At 44.6% G+C, this 19584-nt stretch overlaps 1 protein-coding gene across 13 annotated transcripts in view; it reads right to left on the reverse strand.

The window, feature by feature from the left end:
* FRMD4A (FERM domain containing 4A) overlaps positions 1-19584 on the reverse strand; it is a 593356-nt gene that overhangs the window by 129988 nt on the left and 443784 nt on the right. For all 13 annotated transcript variants that reach the window (XM_060192202.1, XM_060192203.1, XM_060192201.1 and 10 more), the window contains one exon: positions 8008-8102. In XM_060192202.1, coding sequence (XP_060048185.1) covers positions 8008-8102 — 95 coding nt within the window. The remainder of the gene's footprint in view (positions 1-8007; positions 8103-19584) is intronic.

Here is a 19584-nt window from a genome sequence, read left to right on the forward strand (position 1 = left end):
CTCTCTGTTCCTGCCTCCTGCTCTAGAGGCCAGGTGCTTGGTTTCCTCTGTGCCCTAGAGAGCCCGCTGTCAGTTCTTTCTCAGGAACTTTGCAGCTGCTGCTGTTCAAGGCTCTTCTGCTGTCCACCACTCCCCTCCCATGGAGAGAGCTGGAGAAACTCTGACTCAGGGAAGCCAGACTCAGGGAAGGAGGTGTGGTGGCCACCTGTCTCTGGGCTGAGTTGGAAATGGCTCACACCCTCTTCATTGCTGTCACCCAGACTGCTCCACTGTCAGCCCCTCCACCAGGCGGGGGAGCTTCCTTTAGTCTGACCTGCGCACATACATTTGCCCATTCATGCACACATACACTAGCCTGTGTGCCTGCACAATCATGTATGTGCATTTGCAGTCACACATTCATGTGTGACCCACCCATACAAACAATATACACTTGTGTGCACACATCATGCATACACCCTTGTTCAGACATGCTCATGTGTGTGCACAATGTACACATTTATGAGCATATACACACCCTCATGCAAGCATACAGTCATGTTCAGGAAACACTTGTGCATGTACATACACTCAAATGCTTGTGCACATGTGAAAACATACACACACACACACACACACACACACACACACACACATTTCTGGACAATCTAAGCACAGGAGAGACAACCCGAAGGCTCATGAGTTGCCACTAGCATAGTGGTCTCTGAATGCTGGCTCCCAGCAGCCCACAGCTTTCCAGCCTCTGCTCTCTCCCAGGAGAAGGGGAACTTTCTGCCTCACCATGGAGGCTTTCTGGGGGTTGCTGGGGGCAATGAGCCGACACAATCAACACAATCGGCAAGCACACTTCTTCCTCTTTGGCCTGCACACCACCCTTGATCCTGACTCATGTTTACTCCAAAGGGAAGTCTGATTGGGACTCAGCTAGAGTTCATGGATTTGGCTGGAGCGCCAGCAGAGCAACGCGAACAATGGGGAGGTGATTAATTGAAGCTTCTGGTTTCCTTCTAATTAGTGGAAAACATCTAGACAGCAAGTAGAGGGCCTGTGCAGCAATTTTCAGGAGAAAGGGCAGAAAACATCTGCTTTTGTGTAAGTGCACGAATGCCTACTTGTTTTAAAGCTTTTTTTTTGTTTGTTTTTTAATGATTCTAGTGGTTCCTTTCTGTTGTACCCCTGAGGCTCACAGCCTGCTAGCTGGGCCCCTCCTGCAGGACCAGTAATCTTTCTGGAGTAGGATTGACCACTGCCCTTCAGTCTGGCCAGGTGCCCTCCAGGCGCTGGGGCCAGAGGTCAACCTCCTCTTCCTGCTTTCTCCAGGAAGACATGACTCTGCCACTGCCTGCATCCTGACCTCCTAACTGCCTGGGGCAACCATCTGGAGGATGGTCACATGTTTCTGTTTGCCCCAGACAGTCCACTTTCATTCACTCATCATGTCCTGATGTGAGTAATAAATCTTCCAGCCACTCTGTCCATATGCAATCCCCTGCGGCCAGGAGAACCCCTGACCAGATGAGTCTGGTCTCTCTCCTCCTGGCCAGTGTGGATGGTGCCTGTCCTTGCTTCCAAGTCATCATAGTTGGATGACATCACCAGAAAATGGGACACAGCCTCCCTGTGTTGCTTTATCCTGATTCACCTGAACATAAACATATATATTTTTATTGCAGTGCCTAAGCTTGTCTGACACTGCTGAGCAACCTCCTCAGGCCCAGTTTTTCCAGTTAGAAAGATAGAAAAGGAACAGAGGGGGCCGGGTGGTGGTGCATCTGGTTAAGTAAACACATAACAGTGTGCAAGGACCTGGGTTCAATCCTCCAGTCCCCACATATAGGGGAAAAGCTTCACAAGTGATGAAACAGGGCTGTAGGTTGTCGGGCTGTGACGCAGAGAGGAGATCCGGAGTGGAGAGGGAACACAATTCTTTATTCTCACGGGCACCTCAGACTTGGGTGAGAGCACAGTGTTTTGGGCCATGTGGAGCTAGCCAAAATGGCCACCTCCCTCTACGCACCACACCCTTCCGTTCACCGAGGTGAAAAGTGGGCAAAAGAGCGAGGGGCAGAAGAAGAAGAGCTTTTATGGGAGGCTAGGAAATAAGGCACTCAGGGATAGGATAATGGGAAGGGGGAGGAGTAAACAAAGCACTCCAGGATAGGATAATAGCTCTTGCAGGGATGGGAAAGGGGAGGAGTAACCAAAGCACTCCAACTATCACGGGGAATTGGCAATGCCTTGAGGGCACAACATGGAGGAACAGGCACTCCTAGAATGTCCCAACTCTTGGGGGAACTAGCAATAGCCTGAGGGGACAACATGGCAGATATGACTGCAACTGCACAATTTCCCAGCAGTAGGTGTCTCTTTGTCTCTCTCCTCCTCTCTCTCCCCTCTCTCAATTTCTGACTTCTCTACCCAATAAATAAAGGTAAGATAAAGAAAAGGAACAGGGAGTCGGGTGGTAGCACAGTGGGTTAAGCTCACATGGTGCAAAGTGCAAGGAATGGCATAAGGATCCCGGTTCGAGCCCCGGCTCCCACCTGCAGGGGAGTCGCTTCACAATTGGTGAAGCAGGTCTGCAGGTGTCTGTCTTTCTCTCCCCCTCTCTGTCTTCCCCTCCTCTCTCCATTTCTCTCTGTCCTATCCAACAACGACAACATCAATAACAACAACAATAACTACAACAACAATAAAAAAAGGGTAACAGAAAGGAAATAAATAAATAAATATTTACAAGAAAAGAAGAGGAACAGAGAATGTCGTTTTCGTTCAGCGCGCCAGTATGTCAGGCTAGCTACGCAGTGGTAGACAGATGACCAGGAACACACGGCTGAGCTGAGAATGCAGTTTAATCTTTATTCACGAGCGGGCAAGCAGTCCAACAAAATAATCACCACACAATGTGCTCCTCCACCTCTCTCCTCCGGCCACAGCATCAGGAGCCCAGGAAGTATCCAGGATAGGGGGCAGGGAGAAGCAAGAAGCGCGAAAAACAAAGGTTAAACCAAATATCCCGGAGGCAGGGGGAGTGAGACCAAACCAATGTAACAGAATGACCATGTAAATAGACCACAATGCAGGGCGTTTGCTGCGGGCTTCCTCCACGCTGCTCGGCAGCTGGGAGCAGGGCAGCGGGCATGGTGGGCAGAGCTGCAGCCCATCCAGGCCGCTGCCCCAGGGTGCCTTGGCCAGCGCCTTCTGTATGGCCAGCCCGCCCTCCTGCTATGGTGTCTGGGCAGATCCCGGACCACCCAGAGACCGTGGGCTCCCTGTTGGGACTGGGCCCCCTGGCCGAGATCCCCAGATCAGCTCTGAAGGCAGAGGAGCTAGAATATGCAGAGATCCGTGCAGTGATGGCAACCTATAATACCTGGAAGTGGAGCTGCGCGGGAGGCCAGATGGTGCACTCCCCCGAACGGCTAAGACTGTATAGATCTAAACTCGTGTTTAAAATGACATGTCTTCGTAACAAAAGTTTTTCTCCTTGTGTATTGAAGACCATGTTTATGTGTGTGTTTGAAGTTTGGTAAACATTAAGGTTAGAAATGTAAATTTAAGGCTACATTCCTACCAGGCAAAGTTAAATGAAAAAGGTTTTCAACATAATTCTCATAAAGGTAAAATTAACTTACATTTAAAGTCTGAGGTAAAAATTAGTTTAAAAAATCAATATATTTTAACTAAGTTGGTCTAAAAAACTTGCGCACACCTAGGGTGTGTCTCGATCTTGTATGGGTGTAACAAAGGGTAAAAAAAAAAGACGTTGTTGATATGTGAAGCTCTCAAATACCTTCTCAATTAGAAAGGGTGGATTGCACAATGGTTATGCTAATAATTCTCATGCCTGAGGCTCTAGCAGTGGTTCTTTGCCTTACCACATTTTATTGCGCTTAAATTGGTTAGGAGCCTTAAAATGAAATGAAAAAGACCTTCCAAATTTATAAAGATACCTAAACCAATTATAATCATCAAGTTATCAATTGTGGTAAACTTCTAACCTGCTACAAGTTTTGTTTCATAAGTAAGTAAATTGCAGCTGTCAAGTTCTCTACAGAAAAGCAGAATTCCAGTGGCTGACCTTCCTCATGCAACAATTCACACACACACACACACACACACCCCGCCCCCCCCCCCGGCAATTCTTCCATGGACACCTGCTTTGAACTGACACTTCTATCGTACTTACTGGTACGCAACTCTACAGTAGATTTCCTTTATGCTGCTGGGTTTCTAAAAGACTGACTGCAGCCAGCTGCCTTGAGACTATAGGCCATACCCCTTCCCTCCATGCTAGGTAATGCCCACAGGAAATGCCCGTCAAGACAAGAGAAGCCCACAGAGGCAAGAAAATGTCCTTTAGCTTGATAAAACCTTGCCCACAGAGGCAAGAAACGGCCCCCTCAGGCCTTCTCTTGGCATCACACTGGTTCTTGTTGCTCGCTTACTTGTTCCTCCATGTTTGTGCCAGTTTCTTTCTTTTTTTTTTTTTTTTAAATGCCTGTACAATATAGGTTTCTGTTCACCCCACACTCCTGACACTATGGTCAATTAGTTAAAAAGAAAAGGGGGAATTGTTGGTATGCTTCTAGTTCTGCTTCTGGGATCCCTTCTGTTACATTGCTTGACGTTGTGGTTTATTTACATGGTCATTCTGTTACATTGGTTTGGTCTCACTCCCCCTGCCTCCAGGAGATTTGGTTTAGCCCTTGCTTTTCGTGCTTCTTGCTTCTCCCTGCCCCCTATCCTGGATACTTCCTGGGCTCCTGATGCTGCGGCGGAGAAGAGAGGTGGAGGAGCACATTGTGTGGTGATTATTTTGTTGGACTGCATGCCCGCTCGTGAATAAAGATTAAACTGCATTCTCAGCTTAGCTGTGTGTTCCTGGTCATCTGTCTACCACCGCGTAGCTAGCCCGGCATACTGGCGCGCTGAACGAAAACAAGAGAACTACAGCACTGCTCCACCACCTTTGGAGCTCTCCAGTTGTTATTCATGGTGTTCCAGTGTGGTGCACAGTGTTGGAGCTTGAACCCAGGGCCACATGCATAGCATAGTGTACTCTACTGAGTGGATTATCTCCCAGTTCCTAACCCTAATCTGTCAGTATCTTTGTCAAGTATGGGATGATCCCACTCATAAACAGAAGTTGAAAAAGAAGAACAGAAAGGGAAACTCAGAGCAGGATTTGACTGAATTTGGAGTAAGGCACCAAAGTAAAAACCCTGGGTTGAGGGTGAGGGTGGATATTCAGCTTCTTGGGGCAGGGCGGGGAGAGGGGCACACACAGTTTTTTTGGTGGTGGGAATGGTGTTTATGTATACTCCTATTAATTTTTAGTCATATAAATCACTATTTAATTAATATGAGAGGGAAAATTGATTGAATGTCTCAAACTTTTTAATGTACAGACCATAGGCTGAGTCTTTGATATGTTGACTCTCTTAAAAGCTTAGACCAGGGAGAACAGAAGCAACTGGTGGCATAGATACATACAAATAATGTCAAAGGACATAAATTATGGTCATGTTGTGTATGATACAGCAAATCCTAACAAAGGGATTTTTCAAAATTAACTCAATTGACAAATAATATGATTATAGCAATAACTATCTATTGCCTTCTTAAACCCCAATACAGCAGGAACCTCCTGATTCCTCTATAGAGCCTAGATTTCCCCCAGTCCTGGAACCTCTAGGGTAGGGCTCACTTTCCTTCATGCTTCTCTCAATTCATACCAAAGGATATTGCATCCACCAATCCCAACCTAATCAGTGCAATGAGTACCACCTCAGCATGCTTCATTTTAGACTGTGTCCAGAGACCTCTAGCATGGAATGTCAACCCTTCAGCCTCACTACCCAGGTAATGAGACCTTTCCTTTCATAGGATTCTCTAATTCCATTCCAGGTGGTTCACTTCCTAACAGAGTCCCAAAACCTAGATGTAAACCAGGTCCTGTGAGATAAAGCATATGTTCACATGTATCCATAAATTAAGTCAAAATATATACCTGAAATCAAAAGTACACAACAGTTTGAAGTGAGTCAGTGTAAAGTTCATAATGAAATAGTGTCTACTTAGACTTAGATACCCTCCTCACCTACTTCCTATTACACTTCCCTCACTCACTCCCAAGCTCTCCTTATCAAAGCAAGGATTGCAAAAGTTGAATAAGGGCAAGAGACTGGCATACTTTAATGATGACTCTTAAGTCACTATCAGGTCACCCCATCAGCTGGGGCCCTAGACAGGAAGTCCTGAGATTCCCAGACATGATGGGCCTAGACCTCAAATAAATCCCTCTCTCCATTGTTACTGGTCATCTCTATCAGGAACAACACAATAGACCCCTTTGTGGGCCCCAATAGGACCTTGCCCTCAACTTGGATCAACAACGGTAGAGAATGTGCCATCCTCCAAAAGGAGGCTGGACAACATACTCTATGCTACACCTGAGGAAGATGGGTCCTGATACTGGGGCAGCTTGGAACATTCCTACTCATAACCACAGAATGTGAGCTCAGATTTACAGGGATGCAGAGGTCACATAGGCTCCTGAGCTGAATATGGGATCCAAATCTGATCAAACTGATGGGGCTTACAGTCAACAATATTTTACACCTTTTCCATATTTGGGAGCTTCTCTCTTCCCTGATCCAGCTTTCTGGTCCTTTTTCCAGCCATGACATCACCTCCCTAGACAATAACTTGGATCCATCTGCATATCAGATTTCAGGCTCAGAGGAAAAAAAAGAAGGAAAAAAAGAAAAAGAAAAAAACTAGTATAGCCATGGGCCCTTTGGAATATAACTAAAATAGGCCTACTAGCTATCTACAAAACGGAAACCCCCTCCCCCAACTCTTCATCTGAACTATTCCAGCCTTTAGGTTCATGATTAGTCAACAATTTGTTTGGGTTTATATGTTAATTTTCTTTTCAGCCACCAGGTTCCAGATGCTACCATGATGCAAACCAGACTTCCCTGGGGAGACGACCCCACCAATGTGTCCTGGAGCCCTGCTTTCCCAGAAACCCACCCCACTAGGGAAAGAGAGAGACAGATTGGGAGTATGGATCAACCTGTCAATGCCCACGTTCAGTGGGGAAGCAATTACAGAAGCCAGAACTTCCACCTTCTGCATCCCACAATGGCCTTGGGTCCATACTCCCAGAGGGTTAAAGAATGTAAAAGCTATCAGGGGAGTGGAGGGGATGGGATATGAAGTTCTGGTGGTGGGAACTGTGTGGAGCTGTACCCCTCTTATCCTATGGTTTTGTCAGTGTTTCCTTTTCATAAATTAAAAAAAAAGAAATTATCTTTGTACGTCTAAGGGTATGAAGGAGAGCGCCTATCTCTGTATATTTGTTTATGTACATGTGTGTACACATGTATACATGTGTACATGTTTGCATACATAAAAATTCTAAATAAAGGTGAAAAAATTGCTTACATATTTCTCTTACCTAGAGTCTAAGGAGGTATTTACTCTTTGGCAAACAGTATATTAAGAAGGAAATTGAAATTTTACTAAAGATATTTCTTGCTTGGGTTGCAAAACACCACTTCACAGGTTCCTTTTCAGATGAATGATCTGAGTTTGTCATGTTTATATTTTCTCTATTTCAGCTCAGACAGCCAAATGGCACCAAGACTTTTCATCTTGAATTCATCATCAAACTCACATCCTGCTATTGTTATTCCAACAGTAGAGAAAAATTTGATTTTCAGAAGTTTTCATTTAAATTTCAGAGAAAAGCAAACACATACAAATCAACTCTTAAAAAAACAAACATTTCAGCTCTGAAAGGAGCCTGCCTGATTATAAGAGTGCATTTACCTAATAATTTTATAATATTAGCTTCATCCTAATTATGAGCCTTGGATGTCCCGGGCTTGGTCACAAGGTCTTTGAAATCTCAGGATAAACTTGGGCTGACCCCTAGTATGGGGCCCTTTGGACAGCTGGGATAGCTTGAGTTCAAGGCTAGAGGGTAGCACTTACGTCTCATCCGTGAAGGCGATTCCAAAGTATTCTTTCTCCTTCAGGTTGAAGTGAGATGCCACAAGGTCGAGCAGCTCCTTGGCCAAAAGCTTGGGCTGGAGGAAGAATGTGATGGAGAGAGGGTAAACATTTTACCAAAAACTGACCATACTTACTACTTACTTGTTTAATTAATTTTTTAATTGTTTTACTCTGGAAGTAATGATTTAGAAGGTAGTTGTCACATGGGTTCAGTTTCTCATTATCTGTGGGAGATATCTGCACATCACTTCCACCATCAGGTAGGTCTCTCTGCTTGTGTATTGGGTCTCCAAGAACTTCTGAGCCCCCTGACCCTGAACACCCTCATGAATGAACCCAAGTCCTCAAACGCACACAATACTACTGCAGAGCAGTTTCTCCAGCTTCTCATTCTTTCATACGGAACAGTAGAGATAGAGGGGAGACACCACAGTGCCACTCCACCATCTATGGTGCCCTCTACAGTGCTCCTATGTGACGATGTGCTCAAACTTACACATTTAGTAAGGTGCATTCTACTAGGTGAGCTGCTTGCTAGCCCCTTGCTTTTTCTTTTTTCTTTTCTTTTTTCTTTTCTTTCTTTCTTTCTCTCTTTCTCTTTCTTTCTTTCTTTCTTTCTTTCTTTCTTTCTTTCTTTCTTTCTTTCTTTCTTTCTTTCTGTCTCCAGGGTTTTGCCTGCACTATGAATCACTGCTTCTGGAAGCTATCTTTTCCCTTTTGTTGCCCTTGTTTTTTTTTTTTTTTTATCGTTGTTGTTATTATTGTTGTCATTGCTGTTGTTGTTGTTGGATAGGATATTTTAATGAAAGAGGTACTGAGAGAAAGATGGAGAGAGAGAGAGAGATTGGAATATTGCTCAGCTCTGGCTTATGGTAGTACTGGGGATTGAACCTGGGACCTCAGAGTCTCAGGTATAAAAGTCTTTTGCATAACCATATGGTGTCTTTCCAATCCACCACAACTCTTTTTATAGTGGAATTTCTATAGTAAGAAAATGAATTTTCTTGGTGACTCTCAAACAGTAGGCAATTAAAAGGGCTGAGGAGATAGCATAACCATTAGAGTATGCAGAAGATTTTCATGCCTAATGCTTCAAAGTTCCAGGTTCAACCCCCGGCATCACCATAAGTTAAAGTTGAGGGAACGTTGGTAAAACAACAACAAAGGCAACAAAAAGGCTCCAAGCAAATAGAAGTATCATTGGAAAAAACTTTATCATCTCAGACTGCTCTGACCAGTGGCATCCATTTGCATGCACATCTCTGGTTAAGAAAAAAGAGCTGGTGGTCAGGCAGTAGTGCAACAGGTTAATAGCACATGGCACAAAGTGCAAGGACCAGCATAAGGATCCCAGTTCGAGCCAGCTGCAGGGGGGTCGCTTCACAATTGGTGAAGCAGGTCTGCAGGTGTCTATCTTTCTCTTCCCCTCTCTCTCCATTTCTCTCTGTCCTATCCAACAACAATGACATCAATAACAACAACAATAATGATAACCACAACATTAAACAACAAGGGCAACAAAAGGGGAAAAAATAGCCTGTGGGAGCAATGGATTTGTGGTGCAGGCACCAAGCCCCAGGAATAACCCTGCAGGCAAAAAAACAAAATAAAATAAAATAAAAATTAAAAAAAAGAAAAGAAAAAAGAGCTAGGGGCCAAGTGGTGATTCCTTTTCCCTGCCTCTTCCTCCCTTACTATATTTGTCTTCTATCAAAAAGAAAGGGAAAAGTGGCCACCGGAACAGTGGAATTTTGCAGGCACCAAACCAGCAATGACCCTGGTCACATAAATAAAAGAACAAAAGAAATAAGATTAGTTCCACTACTTTACACAATAGTTTTATTAGATCACATGGACTGTTCTCAATGACAAAGGTTTATATGTACTATCCAAATTTTCATCAGAGTTCACAAAATGCTGAGACCACAACTCCCGAGTCTTAAGTCCCTTGACAAATCCACTGTTTCTTCTACTGTCATAGTTCTGGCAAGGCACCAGACACTCCACCATTGAGGTCCAGTATTCCTGCCAGCCTGAAGGCTGTGCACATATGTGATTCAGAAATTTCCCTCATTGTTAAGCCACTGTGACACTTACGGTTCTTTGTCATAGCAGCATAACCTAACTTCCCCTGACTAATTCAAGCACAAGATCTTTCTTTCTCTGCACAGTTGATGCCAAACCACTTTAAACACCAGCTCTGTGATTTTTTGATCTTGCAAACGTAGACATTATCCCCCAATACAATTAATGAAGTACACTGTTCTGAACTTTCTTGAACTCATTGGAGAAAGTTGCTTGCTCCATAAGCAGAAAGCTGAATGTGCTTATGTACTTTGCATGGATGTTTACAGAATCCTGTTGATTATAATTTTCTAATTACTTGTGTTGTAAATGTCTTTGGAATTTGCAGGTATGGGATCAGAAATATGGCCAGAAAGATAGATGTAGCTCAATTAAATTCCATAGAACAGGCACAGGGCTTGATACCCATGGAAACCAAGAAAGTTATATGTATCTTGAGTTAAAAACAGCCCATCCTAGGAGTATGGATCGACCTACGAATGCCCATGTTCAGTGGAACAGCAATTACAGAAGCCAGATCTTCCACCTTCTGCACCCCATAATGATCCTGGATCCATACTCCCAGAGGAATAAAGAATAAGAAAGCTTTCAATGGATGGGATGGGATACAGAGTTCTAGTGGTGGGAACTGTGTGGAATTGTACCCCTCTTATTCTATGGTCTTGTAGATCATTATTAAATAATGATAATAATAGTGGTGGTGGTGGTGGTAGTAGTCATAGTCGTAGTTGTAGTTGTAGTCATTGTAGTAGTAGTAAATAGCCTGTTATTGGTTGTTGGTGCTGTCCTGGCTCTACAAAGTCACTACATTTCAAAGTGACTTTTTCTCCCAGTCTGCAATCCACTTTGTTCACTGACTGGTTTCTCTCTTCTCAATTTCTTTCTCTAGCTTAGATTCCTTTTCCATTTGTTCTTTGAAGCATTTATTTTTCAAGACAGGTATCTTTTATAAACATACTACAAGACACTCTCTCTGGTGGAGCTGTTCAGCTGTTAGCACTATAGGCTCAAGTGCTAACTGATTTTGGAAAGTGGAACTTCCAGCCCAATCTGTGGGAGGAAAGCAGTGTAGTTTTTTTTTTTTTTTTTAATTTTATTATTTCTGGTGGTTTGGTTCTAAATTCAGCTCAGAGTTCCCAAGGGTTTGGAACTATTCCATTGAGGAAGTGAGTACAGTCCCAGATGAAGACTCCATTAGAAAAGGCAACAATGGGATTATGGTATCCCGAAGGGTGAAGAGGTGTAGGAGGGAACAGAGAGCTTATTCGAAGAAATAACAGCTGAAAAAATTGTCAAATTTGGAGAAGATAGTGAATGTACAAGGTCATGAAGTGAAGAAAACACTTGGTTATCTGCCTGCAATTAGACCTACATACAGACACATAAAAGTCAATATCAAGATTCTAAAATAATGAATTTTGAAGATGACTGAGGTGAGGAGCAGGTAACACACATCAGGTTTTCATTGGGTTTCTCAGCAGAAATGTGGAATGATATAACTAATATATTCAAAGATAAAAGTTGCCATCCAAGTGGTCTGTGTCAGAAATCTCTCCAGATATAAATGAACTGAACTCACCCATCAAAATATGGTGGGGTGAATTTAAAAACAGAACTGTTTACACTGGGCCCTGGAAGATGGCACAATGGGTAAAACACAAGCTTTCCATGGTTGAGGCTCTGGGTTTGAGTCCTGGAACAATACAAGAGCATCATGGACAGTGGAGAGATACTGTGGTGTCTTTCTCTCTCGGTTTTATCCTTTTGTCTCCAGAGAAAGGAGGACTCTGTTAACAGTTTGATTTCGCCTCCAGCTTCCAAAAGGAAAAAAATATCTTCTGCTATTTGAAGTCATCAAATGTATGGTCATTGTTAAGCAGATACAGGAAACCTTGAGACTGAAATCCCAGTTCCTCACAGCACCTGATCTAATTCATGGAAACAAAGGAAACGATACATAGCTGTTTTTAGGTTCTTGGTTCTAAGCCCTTCCTAAGTACTTTCCTACTTCCTTCACAGTACCCTTGATTTGGGGAATGGATAAAGAGCAACATGTAGAAGTCAAATAAGTAGACTTTGTCCTCAGCCCTAGCTCAGTTAAGTGCATGTTGGGGGTTCTATTAGGTGACTCGTCCCTCACTTCTTCCATCCACCCTCCTCTTACAGCACCACAAGAGATTCTAAATCAAGAGAACCCTCCACACTGGAATAACCTGCATATCTATATATATATATCGGGTAATGTGGAAATGTATCCTTGTGACAAGAAAAGTCTTGTAAATTAACACTTCCTGGATGAAGTGATACTGAAGCTAGGAAAGTAAAAATAAATAAATAAAAATAAAAGACTATAAAAACATCACCATCCATTTGAGTCTGGAGAGGAGCTGAGAACTGATGTCTGACCTCTGACCTTCTGTTCTCCCAGGCTTCTGACCACTGGGCTGTGGGAATTCTGCCCTTTCCAACTTTTCTGTAAAATTAGTGGGGCAGCTGATAATAAGAGGACACTGTTTCTTTGAAGATTTGTCTATTAAGATGCTTCCTAGAGTCTGTAATAGGTACAGAGTGCTGCTCATTGGTTGAACTTACCTCTGAGGAGCTCACTCACTGGCTGGGCATTACCCTGGGGAGGGCACTCATTGGTTGGATATTACTATTTGGAAGGACACTCACTGGCTGCACACTTCTGAGGATAATGTTCATTGGTTATTCACTACTCCTGGGAAGGGGACAACCTATGAGATCATTCTGCACTCAGATGGTTCTAGTACTTCCCTCCAGCCCCTTCATGATCCTCCCCATATTAACCTGGAGGCTGGGCTCCTTGCTGTCCTCTCTGAGCTTACCTTGAATCTGGAGCAGGGGCAAAGGGAGACTACTTCTTTTATTTAGGCTGGTGTGTGAGCAACCCTGGGGCTCTTATCCCCAGGACACAGATAAGTATGTGTGGGGAGTAGGGAGCAGGGGATGTGTGAAGTTAACATGGGAAAACACCTGTCAAGATAGTCAGTCAGTCCTGCTAGACTCAGACATTCCCACCCAGGCTGGCACACTTGACAGAGCAACATAATCTCACAGCAAAGCCAACACTATACCACTTCTTAGAGGACTGCCTGACATGCAGCAGATGCCCAAGAAAGGTTTCCTTAGTACAGCTGGACAGACCAAAGACACACCAGCCTAGTAAGGAAAATCCCTGGAAAGCAGGGAACCAACACATTGGGTCTAGACTGGTTCAAAGCACAGAACAACTGCTTGGCAGAAATGGAGTTGCCACTCAGAGCTAGTTGGGGCCAGGGACTTGGTCCAGATGCAAGAGTCCCTAGGTTTCAATGTGATCACAAACCTGTGGCACCCAGGAAGTAGGCTGTGATGTGTCTTTTGGCAACACTATTTGTACCTTTAAGGACTGTGGGTTGGGGGGAATATATATATATATAACATGATGGTTATGCAAAGAGACTCTCATTCCTGAGGCTCCAACATCTCAGGTTCAATCCCCCACACCACCATAAGCAGTGCTCTGGTTAAAAAAAAAAAGAAGAAGAAAGAGGGAGTTGGGCAGTAACGCAGTGGGTTAAGCACAAGTGGTGCGAAGCCTAAGGATCAGCATAAGGATCCCAGTTGGAGGCCCTGACTCCCCACCTGCAGGGGTGTCGCTTCACAGGTGGTGAAACAGGTCTGCAGGTGTCTTTCTCTCCCCCTCTCTTTCTTCCCCTCCTCTCTCCATTTCTCTCTGTCCTAACAATGATGATAACAATAACTAATAACTACGATAATAAAAAGGGCAACAAAAGAGAAAATAAATAAAAAAGAAAGAGAAGAAAAGAAAGAACTATGGGTTCTCACACTATGACTCCCCCCCCATTTTATACTATTTATACTATTTATACTATTTATAGTATTTCCTTTGTATACTATTTTTTACCTTTTAAAATAGAATTAACATTACAGTAAGATTTTATAATTTCATAGTGTGTGTATGTGTGTGTCACCACAGTTGCCACCAAAGCTCCGATGTTAACACACCAGAGACCCTTCCCTCTGCCTATCCTCCCATCTCCTTCCTGTTCCCTCCAATAACCACCACAGTTTTCACAGAGTCTAAGAGTCAGTTTGGCTATATTATTATTTAAAAGTGATTTTGTTTTTGTAGTTACTCATGCTCCATATTTGAGCGGACTCATCTTTCACTTCCTGATTTACTTCACTGAGCATCAACACCTCCAGTTCCATTCATCTGACTCTTAGGCCAGGCCAGGGAGAATGCACAGTGTGCTATGAACAAGGACCTGGGTTCAAGCCCTAGCACCAGGCAGCAATGCTATGGGAGTTCTGTGGATGATGGAGCAGTGCAGTGTCTCCCCACCTTCTCTCTTTCTCTTCCTCTCTCTCTAAGAAATACAAAATGAAAACAGTTGGTGCTTAATCTTATTACATATGTATGAGGCTCTGACTTCATTTTCTGGTGACACATTAAAAAATACATACATATACAAACACACACACCCAGTTCTGGCTCTGCTAAATTATATTGTCTCCTTGGTCTTTTCCTCAGATTTCCGCATTGCCTCTTCTATGTTTTGTTGCCATGCAGGCTGGTCTTGTGTCATAAGTCTGTGTTGCTCTCAGCTGGGAAGCCTGCCTTTCCCACCTTTGCATGTGAATGGCACCAGTGGGAAGGCTCTGACAGGCATACATAATGATTCCTCCTCCAGAAACACAAACTGCTTTTGCTAAGCGGCTGGGGAGGCAGCTTGATTCCAGATTCTGCCCCTCGGGACTCAGGGCTGTGGGCAGGTGTTCATTAGGGGGCTCTTGCTGATTAACACAAGCCCCCCTCAACTAACTAACTAACTAACTAACTCCCCCCCCCCCCCCCCAACTGCTTCAGGGCTAAGCACAAAGCCTGCCCATCCAGTGTGGCTCCCTGCAGCCTCTCTGCATTAATGAAGTGATAACTCTGAGGAGAAAACACAAAAGACATGAGGCTCTCCACTTGCCCTTGCTGGATGGGGCCCGTGAGCCTGCAGCACAATTTTGAGCTATTCTAGCAGAAAGATAGTAGATGCGAAGGTGCTTGAAATTCAAGCTATATCTCATATAGCTGTCTTGTCTTCTGCTTCCATGTTCCTTATTTTAAAATAAAGCTTGTGGTTCAGAGACATATCTCACTGGGTAGGACACTAGACTTGTCATGTGTGCAGCCCAGGTTTAAGCCCAGGCACTACATGAGAATACCTCAACACTAGGGGAAGCTCTGGTTCTATATTGTCTCTCCCCTTCTCCTTCTCAAATAAAAAGAATGAAAAAAATTAGTCTGGGAGCAGTGAAATTATGTATGCATGAGGCCCTGACAACTCTCTCTCTCTCTCTCTCTCTCTCTCTCTCTCACTCTGAGAGCACATACCTGACCATTCCTGAGACTCTGGGTTCAATCTCCTTGGCACCACCTGTGTGCCATGGATGGTCATGTAGTATTTCTTGTCCCTTTCTCTAGAGATACAGAAATTTAAAAATGGGCTGGGATTTTTATGTGTGCAGAGTCTGTAGATTCCTTGGTGCTGGATTTAAATTTCTCTCTCTTCCTCTCTCTGTACTATTATCTCTAGTTTCATCCATCTGTCCAGATACATATATGGAAAGTGCTGGGATTTGTCTTAAAATGTGAGTGTCCTGTTCATTGAATCCAAACAGTAGATTTGTAATTAGACCCACAGGCCCTTAAAATCCTATTCTGTCCCATGTATAAACTAATCAACATTGACTCTGACTTTAAATATTGGGACAAAAGGTCTACCTCGTGGGCTGTTTGAAGATTCAATAAGTAATTATTTATAAAGCACCCTGTGCATGAAAAGTACTCAATAATTTCCTCCTTCAGTCAGTAACTGGATCTCCGTAAAAATGATTGATCTGCTCATCGACTTGACAAGGAATCTACTCTGATCAGAATCTAAATCCTCTTTGGAGTGAACTATCTCAGTCTTTATCTCAGGAGTCACAAATTAATCATCACCGAACTGGAAGGAGAACAGAAAGCAGACGACTTCCCCTGGAATTAAACTTATTTGGGTAGACTTGCCCAAAATAGCATACCTTCTCCTCCACTCTCAGTGTCTGACCCCTGTACTCAACTAATTGACCTTTTCAAAAAACTCTGACTCCCACTTCTTTGGGGGTGAAAGTTACTGACATTTGTTGGCTAGGAGAGAAGGAGAGTCTTCCTGCTCTTGCCACAGTTCCTGAGACTGGCTTTGCAGCACTTTGCCTGCATTTTAATTTGGAAGTTCCCTGAATCATCTCCCAGAGGAACTTTTCCCCATGGTTGTTGCCAATTGCTGGCAGCACAAGCTCTCCAAGCACTCCCTTTCCCTCTACCGATGGTGTCACTTCACATAATTAAAAAGGTGTTCTCACCCACAGGTGGAGAAGAGTAATGAAAAGCACACAGGTAGTGGTTTCCCAGGTGGCTAAGAAGGGTAAGGAGAGGGATCTGCTTTTGGCTGAAAGATGTTTATTCCTGAAGAGCAGCTTCAGGAAAGTCAGCCAGACACTGAAGACCCTGTGCGGTGCTAATGAAGCTCAGGAGGCAGATGCCCTGCCCAGTGGCTGGAGACAAACTGGCCTTCTGCTCCCTCCCTCCTGGTCAGAAACATCCTGCATGCTTTACCCACATCCCTCCCTCCCCACTGCCTGAGGTTTGGGCACAGCATGCAAAGTGCTCAGTAGTAAGAATGGGGAAAGCTGAAGAGTAGATATCAGTCAGATCCTGTCACAGGTGAGAAGGTACAGGAGATAAAGCCATATCTGCTGCTGGCACAGGGCTATGGGATGGCCAGGCCTCCAGAGCCTGTCTAACGAGCAGGCTGAGTTTGTCCTGAAGTGCACTCAGAAGGTGTTTATGTGGGGCTCTACATTTATGTCTTCAAAATAGTCCCTGGAAACAGCAGAAATAATGCTCCCACCAACTGTTTGAGCTCAGACTCCAAGGAATCCCAGTTCACAGTTTTCTCTACATTATTCCCATCAACTAAAGCAGAGTTCATTTGTTTAATTTATTTTTATGCATTGAATGAAATGAGGGTCATGTGCTGTACAATACTGCCCAGCAGCCTCCCTGGCCTAATTTTAAATTCTATATACTTGGGGGGTTGGAGGGGATAGAAGAGAAGAGAGGCATAAAGGACAGACAGATACCAAAGTACTGCTCCACCATCAACAGAACTACCTTACTACTACCTATGTGGTGCTGAGATTCAAACCCAGAATTTCAAATCTCTTGACCCTCAGAGCAGATTTTAAAGCAACCTCCTAAAACTTGAAGGGATATTCAGGGAGAGAACTTATTTATCTTATTTATATTTGCCTAAGTGAACTGGGCCAGGAATTTGGGGATGAAATTTTATTATGCTTCTAGCATACACAATGTTGGCCACAGACAGCTGGACATGGACATTTCATCTTGATTCTAAAGCCAAAGCACTTAAGAAATGGGAAATCTGTTCCAATCTAGACAAGGAGATGGCTTTCCACACACAGGTAAGGAGGGAGGAAAGAGCCATGTTTCCTGATAGTGAAGGCAGGTGGACTGCGCTAGGTGCCCTGGACAGAGCAGCATAGGATGGGTAGGGAGATGAGCAGAGACTGATAAACCAGGCTGAACTTCACTCTGGTAGTTCATATGCCAGAGCTGAGTCTGGAACCAGAAGGACAGCCTTGGGGACTCCAGTCCGGCTGGCCTTGCTTCCTTGAAACATTAGAGAACAGTGAGGCTCCACTGTGGGCTTTGCTCTAGGAGTTTAAGGAGCCAGGGACCAAGAGGAAGGAAGACTTGAGGCCTTTAACCCCTTCCCTCAATCTAGCTCCTGCTGCCCCCTTCCCTACTCTGTATAAAAGGCTGACACACCCTGGGGGTGGGAAGCTAACTTAACAGACTCCAGCCTCTGACTGTGGGTATGAATGGCTATAAAAGGAATCTCCCTTCATGGAAAAGCCATTGTGATTGAGTCTGTCTTCCTGGGGCACCAGGTAGTGGGTCCCTGTTTGACCCAAAAGCTCTGAGGTTGGGCTCTTCCCCAAGACACCACCTGCCTCTCCTGCTTATTTGTGCAAGCAAGTTTCATTACTGTTTATGCTCTGCTGCTTTTCAAGAACAACCAAGTCTTGTAAGTATGTCGCACTGTGGTCCTTGTGTCTTTGCTTCACCAAAGTCGATGCTGGATGACTGCATGCACGGAGATCTGACTGGAGGAAGCCACACAGCCGGGATGGGTGGAATGGAGAGTGAGGTGGAGACAGGATGGAGTTAGACAAGCCTTGACATATAAAAGTAAATAAAAAATTAAAAAATAAAAAAAGCCTGTTTCCTGAGAGCTGCATCCAGGGCAAACTCTTTCTACATCTTCACATGTCCCAGACGAGATCAGCCCAAGTGGATATTAACTCTAAGTCCCAGTGTGTCCCAAAAGCCAGGAAAAGGTAGGCCTATTTCAACAGACAGCAGAGGAATACCCTCCCCTCTCATACCTCCTGTCAGTCCCATTCCCCCAGGGCTGTCTGTCTACTTGCTCATTATAACTCTGGCTGGAGGGGCTGGCTGAGGGCAGCACCTTCCCCATGTGGCTTGTCCAGTTAGCTCCAATCACTCTCGTATGCAGCCTGGGGGAGGATGACTGTCAGTGGGAAGTCAGAATAAAGGGGTGCACCCAGTCTCTACTTCCACCACTGGCCTGTCTCCCAGGGTCAATATTGTTCATCAGAATAAATCAGGGGCTGGCAGGGCCATCTGCAGCATCTAACCGGAGGATATGCAGTTGGTCCATCTGTGTGCATTGCCCAAGGCCCTCTGACCCCTTCTGTCGCTTGTGGTGGCACAGAATGGTGATGTATCTGGGGACAGGGTCACCTCCCCAGCCACCCTTGCTCATTCTCTCCTTCCTAGCCTCATATTTCCCTTTCTTGAGCTCAGTCAATGCACTTTACATTCCTAACAGGGTGTCAGTCTGCAGAGAGGCATCATCACGGGTTGTGACCTGTGATAGTAGTGTCACTGGTTGCTAGGCAGGGTGTCCTGGGGAGGGGAGATTTGACTCTTCCCCTCTTCTCTTTATTTCCAGGACAATATGTCCAGTGAAGGCCCAGGTCACAGGCATAAAAGAGCTTTGTTGTCCCCACTGCAGCCTTTCAAAATGTCACTTCAGGCAGAGCTCCAACCAGATAGGCCAGAGTTAAGATGGGCATGCTATGAGAAGAGGGTGAAAGAAACAGAAGAGACATGTCTTCCTCCCTGAAATTCTGCAAAGTCACAGAGAAGTGGAAGGAGCCTGGGTAGAGGCCAGAGAACCAGACACCTATCCTGACTGCTGGCCATGGGGCTCTGTAGTCCTAAGAACAGAGGGGCTGTGTGGTGGTTTCTAGCCACTGAAGTGGCCACCTTACTTCCCAAAGCATGCCAGGGCTCTGGAT

This window comes from Erinaceus europaeus, chromosome 6, assembly GCF_950295315.1.
Source record: "Erinaceus europaeus chromosome 6, mEriEur2.1, whole genome shotgun sequence".
Taxonomy (NCBI): domain Eukaryota; kingdom Metazoa; phylum Chordata; class Mammalia; order Eulipotyphla; family Erinaceidae; genus Erinaceus; species Erinaceus europaeus.